Source organism: Danaus plexippus (genome assembly GCF_018135715.1).
Source record: "Danaus plexippus chromosome 3 unlocalized genomic scaffold, MEX_DaPlex mxdp_25, whole genome shotgun sequence".
Classification (NCBI taxonomy): Eukaryota; Metazoa; Arthropoda; class Insecta; order Lepidoptera; family Nymphalidae; genus Danaus; species Danaus plexippus.
The window spans coordinates 3,655,561-3,670,825 of record NW_026869844.1 but is presented as its reverse complement, the minus strand read 5'-3'; the positions used below and the strand labels follow the sequence as shown (position 1 = coordinate 3,670,825).

The following is a 15,265-nucleotide window of genomic DNA, read 5'->3' as shown; positions in this document are numbered from 1 at the left end:
TCAAACATTTCTACTAAGCAAGGAGTTCTTTCCGCAGTTTTGGCAGTGACATCTGATATTTTTTTACTACTAGGTAACTATAAAAATAATTTCAGTATTCATCATCATCATCATCAGACTATCGGAGCCCAATGCTGAGCAAAGGCCTCTTCTCACATGGAGAAGGTTAGAGCATTAATCACCACGCTTGCTCAAGACCGGTTGGCAACTTCAATCTTATAATTTGAAATCATAAGACCAGGCTTCCTCACAATGTTTTCCTTCACCGTCTGTCAGTGGTGTCTAAATACTGTTAGAAAGTACGTATGACTCGGAAAAGACCACATTGGTACTCGCCAGGTTTCGAACCCACGCCCGCCCGTATGAGACACGGACCTTTAACCTCCAGGCCACCACCATTTCGGTATTCACTTCAGAATATTTCTTTCGCTTTTAAATTTTGTGATTGTATCTAATATTAGCTTTAGATTAATAAAGAATCGATATTAATTCGTATACTTATATGATACTTAATATGCGAAAGAAAATTGTTTAATTTTCAAGAGGAATCAAACAAGAGTATAAGAATCTATATTGTATTAAATAGGCACGTAATTTTCAAGTTTCTGCTTTTACTATTAACTTATTAACCATAGTAAACATTAAGAAAAGGCTCGAAAAGTTTTCGTACGAAATTTAATATAAAGCAATTCTAAAAAATATATTGTTTGAGTTAATTGGTAAAAGTCAAAATGTAATAATAAATCCCTAAGTCCATTCTTCTGCCCAAAACACTTAGAAAGGCTATAAACGTGGGCAACTCTTTCAGATTTATTTCCTGCAATCTCTTTAGTTTTATGTTCTCGTGTTTCACAGACTAGATTTGTTTATTACGTTTACATTCCACAGCAAACCTGGATAGTATCATTGCGATTTTAATAGTGAACGTATTAATGTTTGTGAGAAAATGAGACGAGTTTGCATCATTGTTTTATAACGTTACACCGTTAAATGTGACATATAAAAATCTCCTTAACCGTAACACTTTATGTGAATTTGTGTTTTTATGACCACACATTTTATGCCACAGTAATCTATAATGTGCAATATAAATTAAGGAATAACAAACAATAATATTATAAAAAAATCATACGAATGTAAAAACAGTGAGGGATTATTTTTTTGCTATCCATACGTTGATTTTGATAAAACCTAGATTGTGGTAACCCAATTTTTACTAACCAATTTTATTAGTCAAAATTTTTCAAATTTACTTTTTTGTAATGTCAATCAAATACAGTAAGTAATTCAGTATCAGTAAAATACAATATGTAAGTCAGAGTTACAGAATATAAAACAAAAGAATTTTTTTCGGTGGGAGGCCATAACATCTGCTGCACTTATGTGCGACCTTTCTTTAATGAATTTAATTAAGGTGGATGTATTGAAACGGTTCCCTTGAAATTTAAACGGAGTACGACTCGAAGAGATTTTCGGTGGGTAGTGCTTGTTAATAAAGGGTAGCAAGATCTGAAGAATAGAGTTCAGCTCTTGTAGTAAAAATACCCCTACTAAGTGGGTAAAATTAATCAATGTATGTATATTGATCGGACACCTCATGACACACCTAAAAGACAAAGATCTTCTCAATAAACGACAATATCTTTCCAATGCTTGTCTTCTTGTGCCACATGTTAATGGTAGAGATCTCTAGAAGATAACTTTAAAGCTTTCTGTGGCACAATAGCTTTATTGGCAATCTTTCCGATTGTGCTCTATGAGAAGTTATAATCCTATTTTAGCTTATATTACGTACACTAGCCAGTTATTCAGTATTCTATATAATACAGTTTGAAAAGCGTAGTAGATACTTAGATATTGTACGCTTTAACTCCTGCATCCCCTTTTGATCATCAGACAGCCAGACGGGCGGTGGAGCTCCATTCGTTCGTTGTAAACATACCTCGCCTCCATTATAAACGACATGCCACCTCTTTACTATAGCCCATCGCATAGGATTGGAATTGTTTATCTTGTTCTTTACTTCCACCTTAAACTAGGTGAAATAATATTCAGATTTTATCGGGACTGTGCATTTTTTTAAATAAGTAAGTATAAATAAGAAACGTAGGTTTTTCTTTATTTGGATTAATAATATGTTATAATAATGAGACAAAATAACAAAACATGAAGAATTGAAATAAGATTACCTATATTTTCAAATGTAATTACGCCAAAAAAAAAATATACAATAAGTTGTTTTAATGAGTCGTAAGACCTTCGCAAGTATTCATTAAAATGAAACTAATATGTTCAGATTACTAAACGTATTTTATGATTTTTAATAACTACATACTCTCGACGTTTCGATTACTTTGCAGCAACCGTTATCACGGGCAGACGGGATGAATGTCTATCAGTTGGTCCTGTTATTTATCATCTCCCGCCAACTATTTTTCTGGCGTACCGCTCTGGATCCCTACTAATGCGCTAACTGTATATCGAGGTCTTGCGGTATGGTCACGGACATAGGTTTTATGTTTTTAAAGGGGGTGCCAGGTGATGGATAGATTTCAGCCATTTTCTCTATTGAAATTGGGATGTTTTTTTAATTTCAATAGTCTCACGGATTAACCGACCGATGTCATCTCATAAGATGACAAAGTAACCATTTACTTGCCTGATGGAGTATCCCGCCGCTGTGTTTGATGTCTTTTTTAGGTGCTATTTTGACACATGTTGGAATGACGTCATGATTCCGGCATCTCTTTAGGAAATTCAAGGAAGGTAATAATTTAGCCTTTTTCGTCTTGAAGTACTCCAACTAGTGTATTTTGTTGGTGATTTCCAGTCCGTACTGGATCACATAAAAATAATAAAATACGGTTAGTAATCAGAAAAAAATATTAGTTTCATTTAAAGAAGTCGTTTTTACCCTTATTTGCTTAAATGTCATATTTATTCAAATAGAAATATTTATTTTTGTATTTATGTCATACTTAATCAACAAATTCTATTATTATTCACTTCTAAAGATTTGTTGCCGGATTCTTGTTGCACAATTCAATATTTATAGTTTATTTTTCACTGAAGTCAATGTTATTTTACTTTCATCCACTTATTTTCCCAACGGAATATTTAAACGTTTTGTAACAAGACATAAAACAAATATAAAGGAAGATCCTGATCAATTTAGAACCGGTAGACAGGTTTATGGTTTATCCGCTGGATTTAAACCATGCGACCGCGTGGAAATATACGAAAAGACATTTTATCTGGAGCAAATATTGCTACGAGATATTGTTACTTTAATTATGTTATTACCTTGAAACTTTTGCCAGATTTTAAACTAATATTTTTAAAGAGAAACGAAACTGATATTTTTTGTTTTTAGCGAATAAACGATTCTATTTATTTATTTATTTGTTTGTTTGTTTGTTTTTCCGTTTTTTCTGTTTGTATCATACTGCAGCTACTGTATTTATTATATAAGAAAAATAATTCATTCAAAACTACTTTAGGAAAATGCAAACAGAAAATCCCTGGTTTATTTTAAAAACCTTTTAATGCATTAAGCCTTTTTCCTTTAGCCAGCTATATTACATATTTTATTTCAATATTATGTTTTAGTTAATATTACATCCTTTAGATTGGAATAATTTTTACTATTTTGTCAGCTACATGCATTTTTTATTAGGTTTCTTTATAAAATCTGAAAATCGGAGGTTTTAAATTAATTTATATTGGATTTATTGCTTTAATCTAAAATCCTGATAGCTTTTAAGTTATAGTAAAATAAATCTTTAAGTCATCAAAGTATGAAATCCCCGATTGTAACACTTTCTAAAAGATCTGACAAATTAAAGAGGCATGTTTGTTTAAGTATCATCGAATATATTTCCTTTCATACAACAAAACACACAATCATCTTATTTTTACTAAAACATAAATACCTTATACTTAAATAACATTTATAGTAATTTCACTGAATGTTCAAATTAAATGTTTTTTATAATATGTGAATTAGACTAACTGAAACGATTTTATATCTGATGAATAGTAGGCGGTATTTGTGAGCCTAGTTGTGGTCAAGTTACTGCAGCTCGAACATGGGCTAGTTCAACCAGGAAATTACCACCCTCTCACAGAAGATCGGCGTGAAGTAGTCTTTATGGGTGCCTTTCGTCCGATGAGTGAAAGAGCCGGTTGCCCTTTCCCTTTTCCCACCCTTTCCTACCCCTTCCCTTTTTCCTCCTTTTCCAAACTTTTCCTCTCCCTCTTCCCTAATCGAGGGTGGCAACACATCCGCAAATCTATGTTGCGGATGTTTATGGGCGACGGTACTACCTCCATCAAGTAGGCCGTCTGCTCGGTTGCCCCCTTTAGCATAAAAAAAATTAAGCGATTGTTCTCTCTAAATCTACTGTAATTTTCTTTTATCTGCTTACGGTTCGCTCGTCTAAAATCGGTATATACTCAATAATTTGTCTAATGTAATGGTCGATCTTTTTAATTTAATAAAGTTTCTCTTTGTATCATTTCACTCTCTATACCCTTAAAAACATAAAAAAAATAATTTGAAAAAATATATTTTAAAATGAAATAAAACTTTGATGGAATGTTAGATGTATCGAGCGTCCCACAATGCACTGATGTCTGTTTAAAGGTCTTAACAAGACATTATTATTAATTCCTGGCTAATGGCTAACGGACTATTAATCTATTGTATTGTCAAAATTCAAGTGTTCAATCCCACATCTGATTTCTTGTAGCCATTTTTAGACATTCCGAAATTTTGTAGACATCGCAAATTGGATTCTCTTTTCATCATTTATAACTTGAAAACAATTTGTGCCAATAAATTAACAACACGATTTTGACAGATTACACCTAGTAAATTGAAAAGAAAGCTTTTTGTGTTCAAAATCTATGCAATCAACGATATATAAAATTGGGTCGCATTAGCTAACAAGTGACATATCGAGGGATGTATACGATCAAGGCATAAAGTTTTGCATCGTAATAAACTTGTCATATTAAACGTTAGAACTTCAATTTGGTTTGCTATAACTTCTTACAACAAGAACGAATAATTTGGTAGCCAGTCATTTACGTGTTATTTAATAAGGCTTTGTTAATTTTTCATCGTGGAACGTAAATATTTTGACAGACAATTATATTTTTGAAGGTTCGTTAATAAATGCCTTGTTTAGATTTAACAAGCTGAGTTTGGTGAAACTGGGTCTCAACCTTAAAATAGTAACACAAACAGAAACTTAATGAAATGTAGTGTAATTTTAGTATTATATATTGTTTCAAGTGCAAGTAAATGTACTAAATTTGGGGTCAATGTCAATGTATTATATTATAGTATCTGGCTCTAACTAGTATGTCCTCCGGGGACATGCTGGTTTTGGACATCTGTCCTGTCTAACATTCAATTTGCAACCATTAGCCATATCAAGTTTGTAGACTTTGTTCATTTGAGTGATTGTTAATTTCTTTATGTAAGAAGCTAATTAGCTAAAGCAGAGGCTGGGTTCCCATTTTCACTCTGAGAGGATTTTCTTGAAAATGACTTATCGGATGTTTCAAAGACTTCTAATGCCTCATCACCTGTCGTTTTTATAAAGTTGTGGAACTGTAAAATGTTTAGTAAAAGTTTACTCGCTTGAAATTAAAATAATAGGTTCTACGAAACGGCTTTCTTGTGCAAATAAAGATTTCGTTTTACTTATTCCAATGAAACAATACTTCCGACTGCTAATCGGATCGCATATTCACCATTCTCCTCATACAAACATACAAACACACAATCACACAAATACACAAACATACAAACAAACTACATAGGGTGGCTACCGGAGGATCAGGAAAACTACGAAACTTACTTATATGTATATTATAATAAAAAATACATATTAAAACTTATAACCTATACCTAAGACTATACGATTGCCTCGATGTTAGGATAGCAATGCCATTCCATAGCTTGTTTGGTATCAGGAATCTTCTGGTTCACACGGCTTGGTGTTCTTTCTGTGGAGTCAGCGGCATCACTCGTTATATGATATTTTATCCATACAACGATGTTGCCCCGGCGATGTTAATTTATTTTATAATATGTAGCGCGTACGTAACAAACATACAGGTGAAGCTAATAAAAAGCGTGTAAAAATGTTCAGGAAACTTAGTTGTTAAGTATCTAATTCAATAAGTTAAGAAAAAAAACACAATCATCAGGAGTGAATTACTGTAGTTATTAGTTTAATGAATTATTAGCTAAAGATATAGTAGGTTGCAAAGACGGTGCTAGGGGAGGGTCAGCCATCGCCTCATGGGAAGCGACTGAGCGACCTAAGCGCGGATTTAATTTTTTATTAAAGTTATATAATGATAACTTTCAAAAGATACGTCCGATTTAAATAATTCAAAAAGTATTTACAGATACTAATGTAATCTTGAAAACGAAGTTATTTATTTTGATAACACTATTATTTAAATAGCTTTCCAATAAACGCTTTAGGAATGCCAATTTTTAGAAGTTGTATTAGATATAGTATGTTATTCTTAAGAGATACATATATATCCTATATCAGATACACAATTCCACAATTTATATTATGTTGTTATATCTCAAAGGGTTTAGGCAGTTTTTTCGTTAAAAGCTCCCAGGCGGTTCATTTTTTCCTGACATATTCAACAAATATCGTTAGTATATACACAAAAAAGTACAAAAACTTCACTAATTATATACCTAAACCTTCCTCGAAAATCACGCTATCGAGTAGTGAAAACAGCTGGAAAATCGGTGCAGTAGTTTTTCAGTTTATCGCGAACAGACGGACAGACAGACGCGACGGGGAACTTTTTTTTTATAATATGTATTGATATTGATGATATTGACTGAATATCTAAAAAATTATAAGAGAAATGAAAAATATTGTTAACAAATCCCTTCTGACTTTAGTCGTTTTTGCCCCTGTGTCCGTTGTGATTAAAGTGTAGGCTATAAATTTAATTTCCTTATAAGTACTAATTATAATAAGCTCAGAAATTTGGTATGAAGATTACTTTATTTAAAATTACTGACCTGTTATTAACATTATCGTTTAAAATATTGCTTCCCTTGAGCAGTATTTCATTTAAACCCTCTGTCTTGGAGGTTGTTCAAGAATCTTCTCAATAAACTGTTAATAGTAAACATGCCTAACAGTACATAGAAATAATTTTGTCGAAGTATAATTGGTTTCAAATATTATAACGATAAGTGGAACAATCGCATACATTATACATAACCTCTTTTTTATTATTTATGTTGTCACAGTGATGTTACCCAGATTCTCATCAGAAGCAACAAATATTTTCTGTCAGCTTTTTCTGCCGTCTCCTTTTCCCTTCCAACAAAAATACACGTAAACCGGGTCATTATAAAATAGCACTGTCTCGGTCGATCTCACATTCTACTATAAATTCTACAAGTACTACTTTGTATCAATTTTTTTTGGGTTCTAGTAGAGCTTTCTAGAATAATAAATAAAACAAAATTTTATTTCAGTAATAAGTGTTTAATCTGTAAAGAGATTAATGGGAGGTGGATTTAAAAAAAAATTCTTAACATGTCATAAGATTATTCAGTTTTTAACCTTTTATTACAATTATAGTTTTTATAACAAAATATATTTTAAACCTAAAATTTACAAAAGATTTTTAATAATAGGGTTTAAATCCTATAAGTCGACATAAATCAATAGTATTCGACTATTCATTATGTACAATAAAATAAATTGGCTACATTTTTTTCTTCAGAATCTCGAACAATTTACGACCAACATAGCAAAAATTGTAAAATGTAGATCTCGCTGCAGGTTTCGCTTCTGTAATCGAGAATTATAGTATCGTTCGTGATATTAAAACATAAAAAAGAAAATTTTCTTTTAATTATGGAAAAAACCAGTTCATTCACAAAAAACAGATAGAAAAAAATCTATAGTGATTTTGTGAGGTTGAATAGTTAGTTTGTTCGGTTAATAGAAATCACTTGTCTACAGAAACTATAACAGACTCTATTACGAAAAATATTTGAATACAATTTTTTTCAAAATAAAACGATTAAGGGCAGAGATTAAATGAATTAAACGAGATGTGAAAAAACAAAGCAGTGATACAAATCTAGGTTGAGATAGATTTTATTACTAACACGAAATGATTACACGGCATGTAAGCTTTTACTTCGTCGCATTTATAACTAAGCAATTTCTATGTAGTGAATACAAGACATCGTCAATCCTTCGTGTACCCCCATCTATATTAGATGGGGTGATCAAGGAGCTCTGGTAACACTACGTGATTAATTATAGCGAACCATTAATCACACCAATATTTTTGCTAGTGACGCTGTAATCCTGATGATTTGATAGTGACAAATGTATGTGTCTCTTAATCTTCCTATGAAATGAAGAAGCTTTTTAAAAAAGGAAAAAATTAGAATACGACTTTTAATTTATTCATTAAATGGCCACAAATCATATGAATAAATATAAAAAATGGTTTTATCGTGTAAGTCAGCTGGTTTTAATGTGGAATTTGTGATTCTGCGGCATGGACTTTCACCGCGGCCGGGTGTCGACACAATAGTCTTTACCAGGTGAATTGTAGGTTAACATACATTTTGAAGTTTTTTATTTTCGCGTAATTTAGGCTACCACTACAACTTTATTTTTCAGTGGTTCTCGCCTTTTGGGTCGTGGCACCCTAATATTTTAAAACTGTTATCTAAATTTCAAATGAGCTTGATTTTAAACTAAATTTCTTTTTTTTTCGGACAACGTAATCTCAGAGTCATGTAAAACAGTTTTTTTTTTTTATTTATAACGTTTCCTTCTGCTGACCAGAAAATAAAGAAAAATACAAGACAAACAGGTTATTATAAATTATGTAGTCTTTAACAATGAATAAAATGTCACTAAATATACAAGGATAATAAGAGGTCAACAAAAATAAACGTATTTATACATATTTAAATATATTATATTAAAAAATTTTATAAACAGGTTTTTTATAGCCATTCCCTGTTTACTTTTTTAAATTATTTTTGTACTTTGCCTACAATCGTCATTAATTAATGAGATCTTAGACTTTCGCGAATTTTTTGTCATTTAAATGAAACTAAAGTCATTAATTAAGCTATACATAAATATATTAAAGTAGCAAAAAACAATTAAATTTCTTTAGTGTTGAAATTAATGCATAACTCAGAGTGGGTCAGTTTAAGAACTTATCCAGTAACTAAATACTATAAGTCTGAAAAATATATAATACGTCTAAGTTATAACGTACTTTTACTTCCATAGGACTATATTATAATTAAATGGGAAATTTAGATAATAGACTGCATTCAGAAATATTATACTTGGTATTTATCAAATACTTGTAACTCGAACTGCGTTTTTCTACCTTAATGGGGGTTCTTTCTGCTTATACAAATTTATAAAATAAGTGTTCTCTTATTTATAAACGCTTGTAAGTATATTGTTTTATGACAAAGGAGCCAAACGAGCGGACTACATATACCTGATGGAGGTAGTTACCGTCGCCTAGGGACATCCGCAGCATAGTTTTGCAGAAGCGTTATCACCCTTCATTGGGGAAGAGGGAGACAAAAGGGTGAAAAATAAAAAGGCAGAAAAGGGTGGGAACAGTAAAACGGCAACCGATGCACTCACTCATCGGACGAAACGCAACCATTAAAGGCTACGTACAGCTGATCTTCATCTGTGAGAGGGTAGTACTTCCCCGATCTAGTCAGTCCACGTCCAAGCTGCAGTAACTTGACTACAGCTAAGCTCTACCACCTTGAAAAAATAATCATTTTTGTCTTATAGGGCTTTGGACACAATGAAAATCTTCCAAAAACATATGACTGCAAAATAATTATAATTAAAACACATTTATAAAAGTATTATAGAAAAATATATATAGATTTACATGATTTCATTTAAAACGCTTTCCAACTTAACAATTGGATTTAACTTCCTCACTTTTTATCATTAAAAGTATTTCCAAATCGTCTTGCTATAAAAGTGCGTAATTAAAATGAACTCAGCCTTTTAATTATAATTATTTGATTCTTTTACCCTATTATATCTATATATATATATATGTATTGAAAATCCTTACTACGGGAAAAAATAGGAAAAGTTGGATTTTTACGCCCTAAGATATAATTCTTGGTGACATAATGATTGGAGATTAATAAGATCACAGTTGTTATACTATTATTGATTTTTTTTATTAAAAAAATATATAGTAAAAATAACCGTGAGCAGAATAAAGACAAGCTTACTTTACATCAAACGTGGTCACGAGCAGACGAGATAAAAGTGATCACACGTAAAGTGATCGTTATGATAATTAGTTACGATAATTAAAATAGCTAATTACTTTATTTTATCTTCTATCTGTTTGATAATTTATAACTGAAGTACCTAAAACTATCAGTATTAACTAGAGGAAATAAAAATTTATAATTTATAGAGTATAAAGAAAATATAAATATAATTGTTTAAATTTTAGGTAGGAATAAACGTTAACTGAAAATAGACAAACAGACGAGCAAAGTTAAAACAATGTAATTCTTTTCTTCGTTTGGATGCATTTCATTGCTTTATTTTAAAACTACACTATTCTCAAGACAGTTCTTAAAATGCAACGAAGTTAACATAAATTGAACGTATGAAACAAAAGAGTTTCCTACTTTCAAGGAGTTTGGTAAATTATAAAACAAAAACTTAATGCAATGAGAGAAAAAGCTTTCGAAATGTTGACTCCAAGGAATCAGTTGCCAAATTCTACTTGAAATTTACGTAGTATGACTGTGATGAAAAAACGATATTGAAATACAATATCAACACATATTTCTAAATATAAGTACCTAACAGCTTGAGTTCAGTACCTAAAACTTTAATATTTCTTTTTCAATCAATTGCTGCCTACATAATTATTATAAATGTGTTCTGTTTGAATTTTAATGTTTCTTTAATTTCTTTCACTTATTAATTTAAATACTAGTGATAGAGACATTTTATTACCATCGTGTAAGCAATACGTATAACAACAATCTGATACATAATTTTTTAATATGAGATTTATAACATTATTTGATAAAACAGAAAATAATCTTCAGTAATGCAGAAATATAACCATTTAATATGTTCTATAAGATCGTTTTAGTATTATCTTGATGTGATATATAAAGAGCTAAGAAATGAACTCGGCAACAAACTTTTCTCCATCTGACGTTGATCCGACTCATCCCATAAAGTGAGCTTGAATTTCAATTTACTAGCAACCACTCATTTATAACGGTAATGATAGTGAAGCCCTGGCCTGGATTCTCGTTTCTATCTCACTGACATTCTATTATTTCTATATAGTAATACTGTGATATTATTATTTCTGTATCGAGGTTTATTTGTAAGAAAGAGGAAATTATAGTCCTCCCATCTTATTGAATCTACTTTTACGGAACGGTGATTTGATCAGCCGAAAAAAAATAGAATATATTTCATGGAATATGTTGTATTTATTGGTAATATATTACCGATTCTTTTTAAGATTTCTAAGTTTCGTTCGTAAATGTATTATTTATGTCAGAAGTTTCTGCCTGATCTTATTTGTATCGTGAGGCCTTCATTTCCATTCTGGTTGAAATTATATATTTTACAAATTCATCCTTTTGAAAGTAAGTTAAAATATTAATAACCACATACTTAGAATTAAATGAAATGTTAAATGAGCCAAATTGTTACTTTATGTTACATTTGCTTCGAATAAAACACTGGCACCCAAAAATTGCCAACATAAACAAAAATCTCCACAACCTGTCGTCACAAATAAATTCAAATTTATTCATGAGCTTCGAGTATTGTAAAATTTATCTACGGTGGCGGCACAAAATTGGTTTTGTACTCTATCGATATTGAAAAAAAAATCATTAAACTACATTTAAAGGTGGTCGTCGATTTTGATACACGCTGTTTGATGCACAACGTAAATAAAACTATTACATAAAAAGTACATAATTATCTATGCTCCAGCAAGCCAAAATGTATCAAAACGAAAACGTTATCACATATATATATATTTATTTAAGTAGTGATCTTGTAAAATCACTATTTTTAGTGACGCTTGAACACTCTCTGTCTAATTTTTACTAGATATTAGTAATTATTATAAAATAACGTGAAACTGAGTTTTTGGTATATTTTGCAAAGCGGAAATTTAATATGGTTAATGTTAGGCATATCAGTGAAAAACGTTGTTTTACCTGTGCTGCAATATTTCGATGCAATTGCTGAAATGTTTGTCCTATGTGATAACTGTAGAAATTTGTCAATTATTGGAACTTTGGTTTACTGGCTTGGTTGATTTTCACAATATGGTAAAGCATAGGTCATGATACTTGTAAGTTACAAACTACGTAGGCATGATATATATATGTGTATATATTTGTTAGCTATAACCTCTAGCATTTTTGCAAAATTTATTGATAGATCAATAATAATAGGAAAATGGGATCATACTAAACATTTAAATTACCTTATTATATCTTGATTTTTTAGTTTGTGAAAGGATCTGATTGCTGAAAACTTGATATTTTTTTATAACAGTTCTTTGCACTTTTGTGATTCTGAGAATTCTTGTACTATGTGTGTTCACAAAGTATCGCGAATTTTGAGTTTTCGCGGGTTACGTATATTCGAATTTCGATTTTTTTGTGGCGTTATGTTGGTACATATATATATATGTCTCTCACTTACGCTGACATGTTCGACCATTTTGAATGTTCAGTTAATTGTTGGCGGATTCTTTGCTTGCACGTATTTTGGTTCGTCTTCGATTTTTACCTATTCAAAAAAATGGTACAAAGAACCTGTATCAAATTTTGTGTGAAAAATGAAGTTAAGTGCGCGGATGCATTCCGAATGTTGACTGTGGCTTATGGAGAAGCTACTTGTGACAAAAGCAACATTTATCGGTGGTACAATGTGTTTTCAGAAGGCCGAGAAGATGTGAACTCCAAAGAACGTGCCGGACGACCGAGCACTTCAACAACAAACGAAAAAATTGATGAAGTGAAGAAATTGCTATTAGCCAATTGTCGAATCAACCTTAGAGAAATTGCCGAGGACCTAGGCATTGGCTCGTGCCATTCGATTTTAATCGATAATTTGGGCATGAGACGGATCACCGCAAAATTCGTACCAAAATTGCTCAATTTCTTCGCGACTTTTTGGCCAAAAACAACACACTAATGATACCGCAGCCATTGTATTCTCCAGATCCGGCTACCTGTGACTTTTTCTTGTTCCCGAAACCCATGAAGAGACCCATGAAAAGATGACGCTACGCCACGATTGACGAGATAATGATGGCATCGAAGGAAGAGCTGAACAAGAAACAAAAAAATATTTTTTGACGTCTTCGATGATTGGAAAAATCTTTGGCACAAGTATATTATATTCCAGGAGGATAACTTTGAAGGGGACAAAATAGATATCCACGAGTAAATAAATATTTTTTGAAAATAGACATAAGTCGCGATACTTTTTGAATACACTACGTATTAAAAAGCTTTGAATATTTTGTGTTCAACCTTTAGAATCTTTTATATCAAGAGATAAGAAAATTAATATTAAGATTCAAAATTTACAATTGACTTAACAAGGAAAATCAAATTGCTATTGTCACTGACCAAGTTACGGATAGCAATCTATCTTCTCAGACGCGTTAATTTGACCATTAATAGAGAATATCCTCAAAGCGTATAACAACTTAACTAAGGAACTATTCCCTATTAGTCGACTATGTTGATATTCTGAAACTACCATGAAATTAGATATGGTTTTATCTACTCGTCAATATTCCCGTAATAAATCTGATTGCTACATGTCTTAGATGACATACAATATTTATTCATATAAGTTTTTTTTGGTGTTTTTAAATAACTTTTACTAAATTATAATTAAAATTTCATCGGATTTAAATTAAATTAATTAAGATGAAAGAAAATCAAAATTTATCGATACGAGTGTAACTCATTTTGCCGTCTCCAATTTGACTTATGATTGAGTTATGTTATTTCCATTATGCATAGATATGGTCTATATCGCGGAGTGAAAATATAGTATTCAATATAATTAAAGAGGCTCTTTTTTTCGCTCAGTAAAAAAATATCTATATTTTGTTAAATAAGGATGTCTGTTTTTATTACGTAATAAAATAATATTGTCCTCATGTCTTCAAGTTATGGAAATAAAAAAAAACATCAAAAATAATTAGAATAAAGTCAAATATTACTATAAATTTCACCTGCTGTTTTTACTTACCATAGTGACCTTTAAAGTAATATTTAGGATATTTATTTGGTATAAAAGAATAGTTATTTGGTAAATCCTTTATGTTATTCGTCCTCATGCCAAATGTTATTATTACAATAATTTAAAAATCCAAAAGTCAGTAACATATTATTAGATTTTATGGCGTGATTAATCCCAAGAAATTAACGTTTCCTTGATCATTCTTAGAGATTCGAAACACTATATTATTTCAAAATACTCCTCTGTGAACACGAAAGTAAGACTACTCCATAATTATTCTAATAATCATATAATAAAATAATTATCTGACTTTATACATTTGTTATTGTAGAATTCTAATATTCCAACAATTAAAAAGTATATTAAAATATTACAGGACCCGTGTCTATTTTTTATGTAGGAAAATATGACGGTAGGAGAGAGCCGAAACACAGACCTAACAATTGTCAACGAAGTTCAGGGCTCACTTTTCATTCGTAACGCGCGTTGGTATGGTAGACTAATCGATCATAGATTTTCAGAGTGTGTTTAAATCTTTCGTTTATGCCATATTCAGATTTGATTTCACGGTAAGTTTAAATTTAGTTGAAAGTTATTTATTAAATATTTTTTTGTGCTAATTTTAAAAAGTCATGCCTCATCTTTTTTTAAGAATATATATAACGCTAACAATTTATTGTTATTATAAGTAAAATTTTGTTGTCAAACACAGGGAATTCCAACGTTTTTTAATACTAAATCTAGGTTTGTGAGTCATTAGGGTTATGAATAAAATGGTTTCAAATCAATTCAAAATATTTATAGGTAACAGAAAGATGCATATATATATATTAGTAAAAAAAAAAAATCTGGCTTGTAGAGATCAATTTTAAATAGCTATTTAAATCATAAGTACCGAACAAACT

At 30.8% G+C, this 15,265-nt stretch overlaps 1 protein-coding gene across 1 annotated transcript; it reads left to right on the top strand.

Annotated features, from left to right (window-relative positions):
* The first annotated feature begins 12,899 nt into the window (after positions 1–12,899).
* LOC133320032 (protein GVQW3-like) lies at positions 12,900–13,295 on the top strand. Its single transcript, XM_061526642.1, has one exon. The coding sequence runs from the start codon at positions 12,900–12,902 to the stop codon at positions 13,293–13,295; it is 396 nt and encodes a 131-aa protein (XP_061382626.1).
* The last annotated feature ends 1,970 nt before the right edge of the window (positions 13,296–15,265 follow it).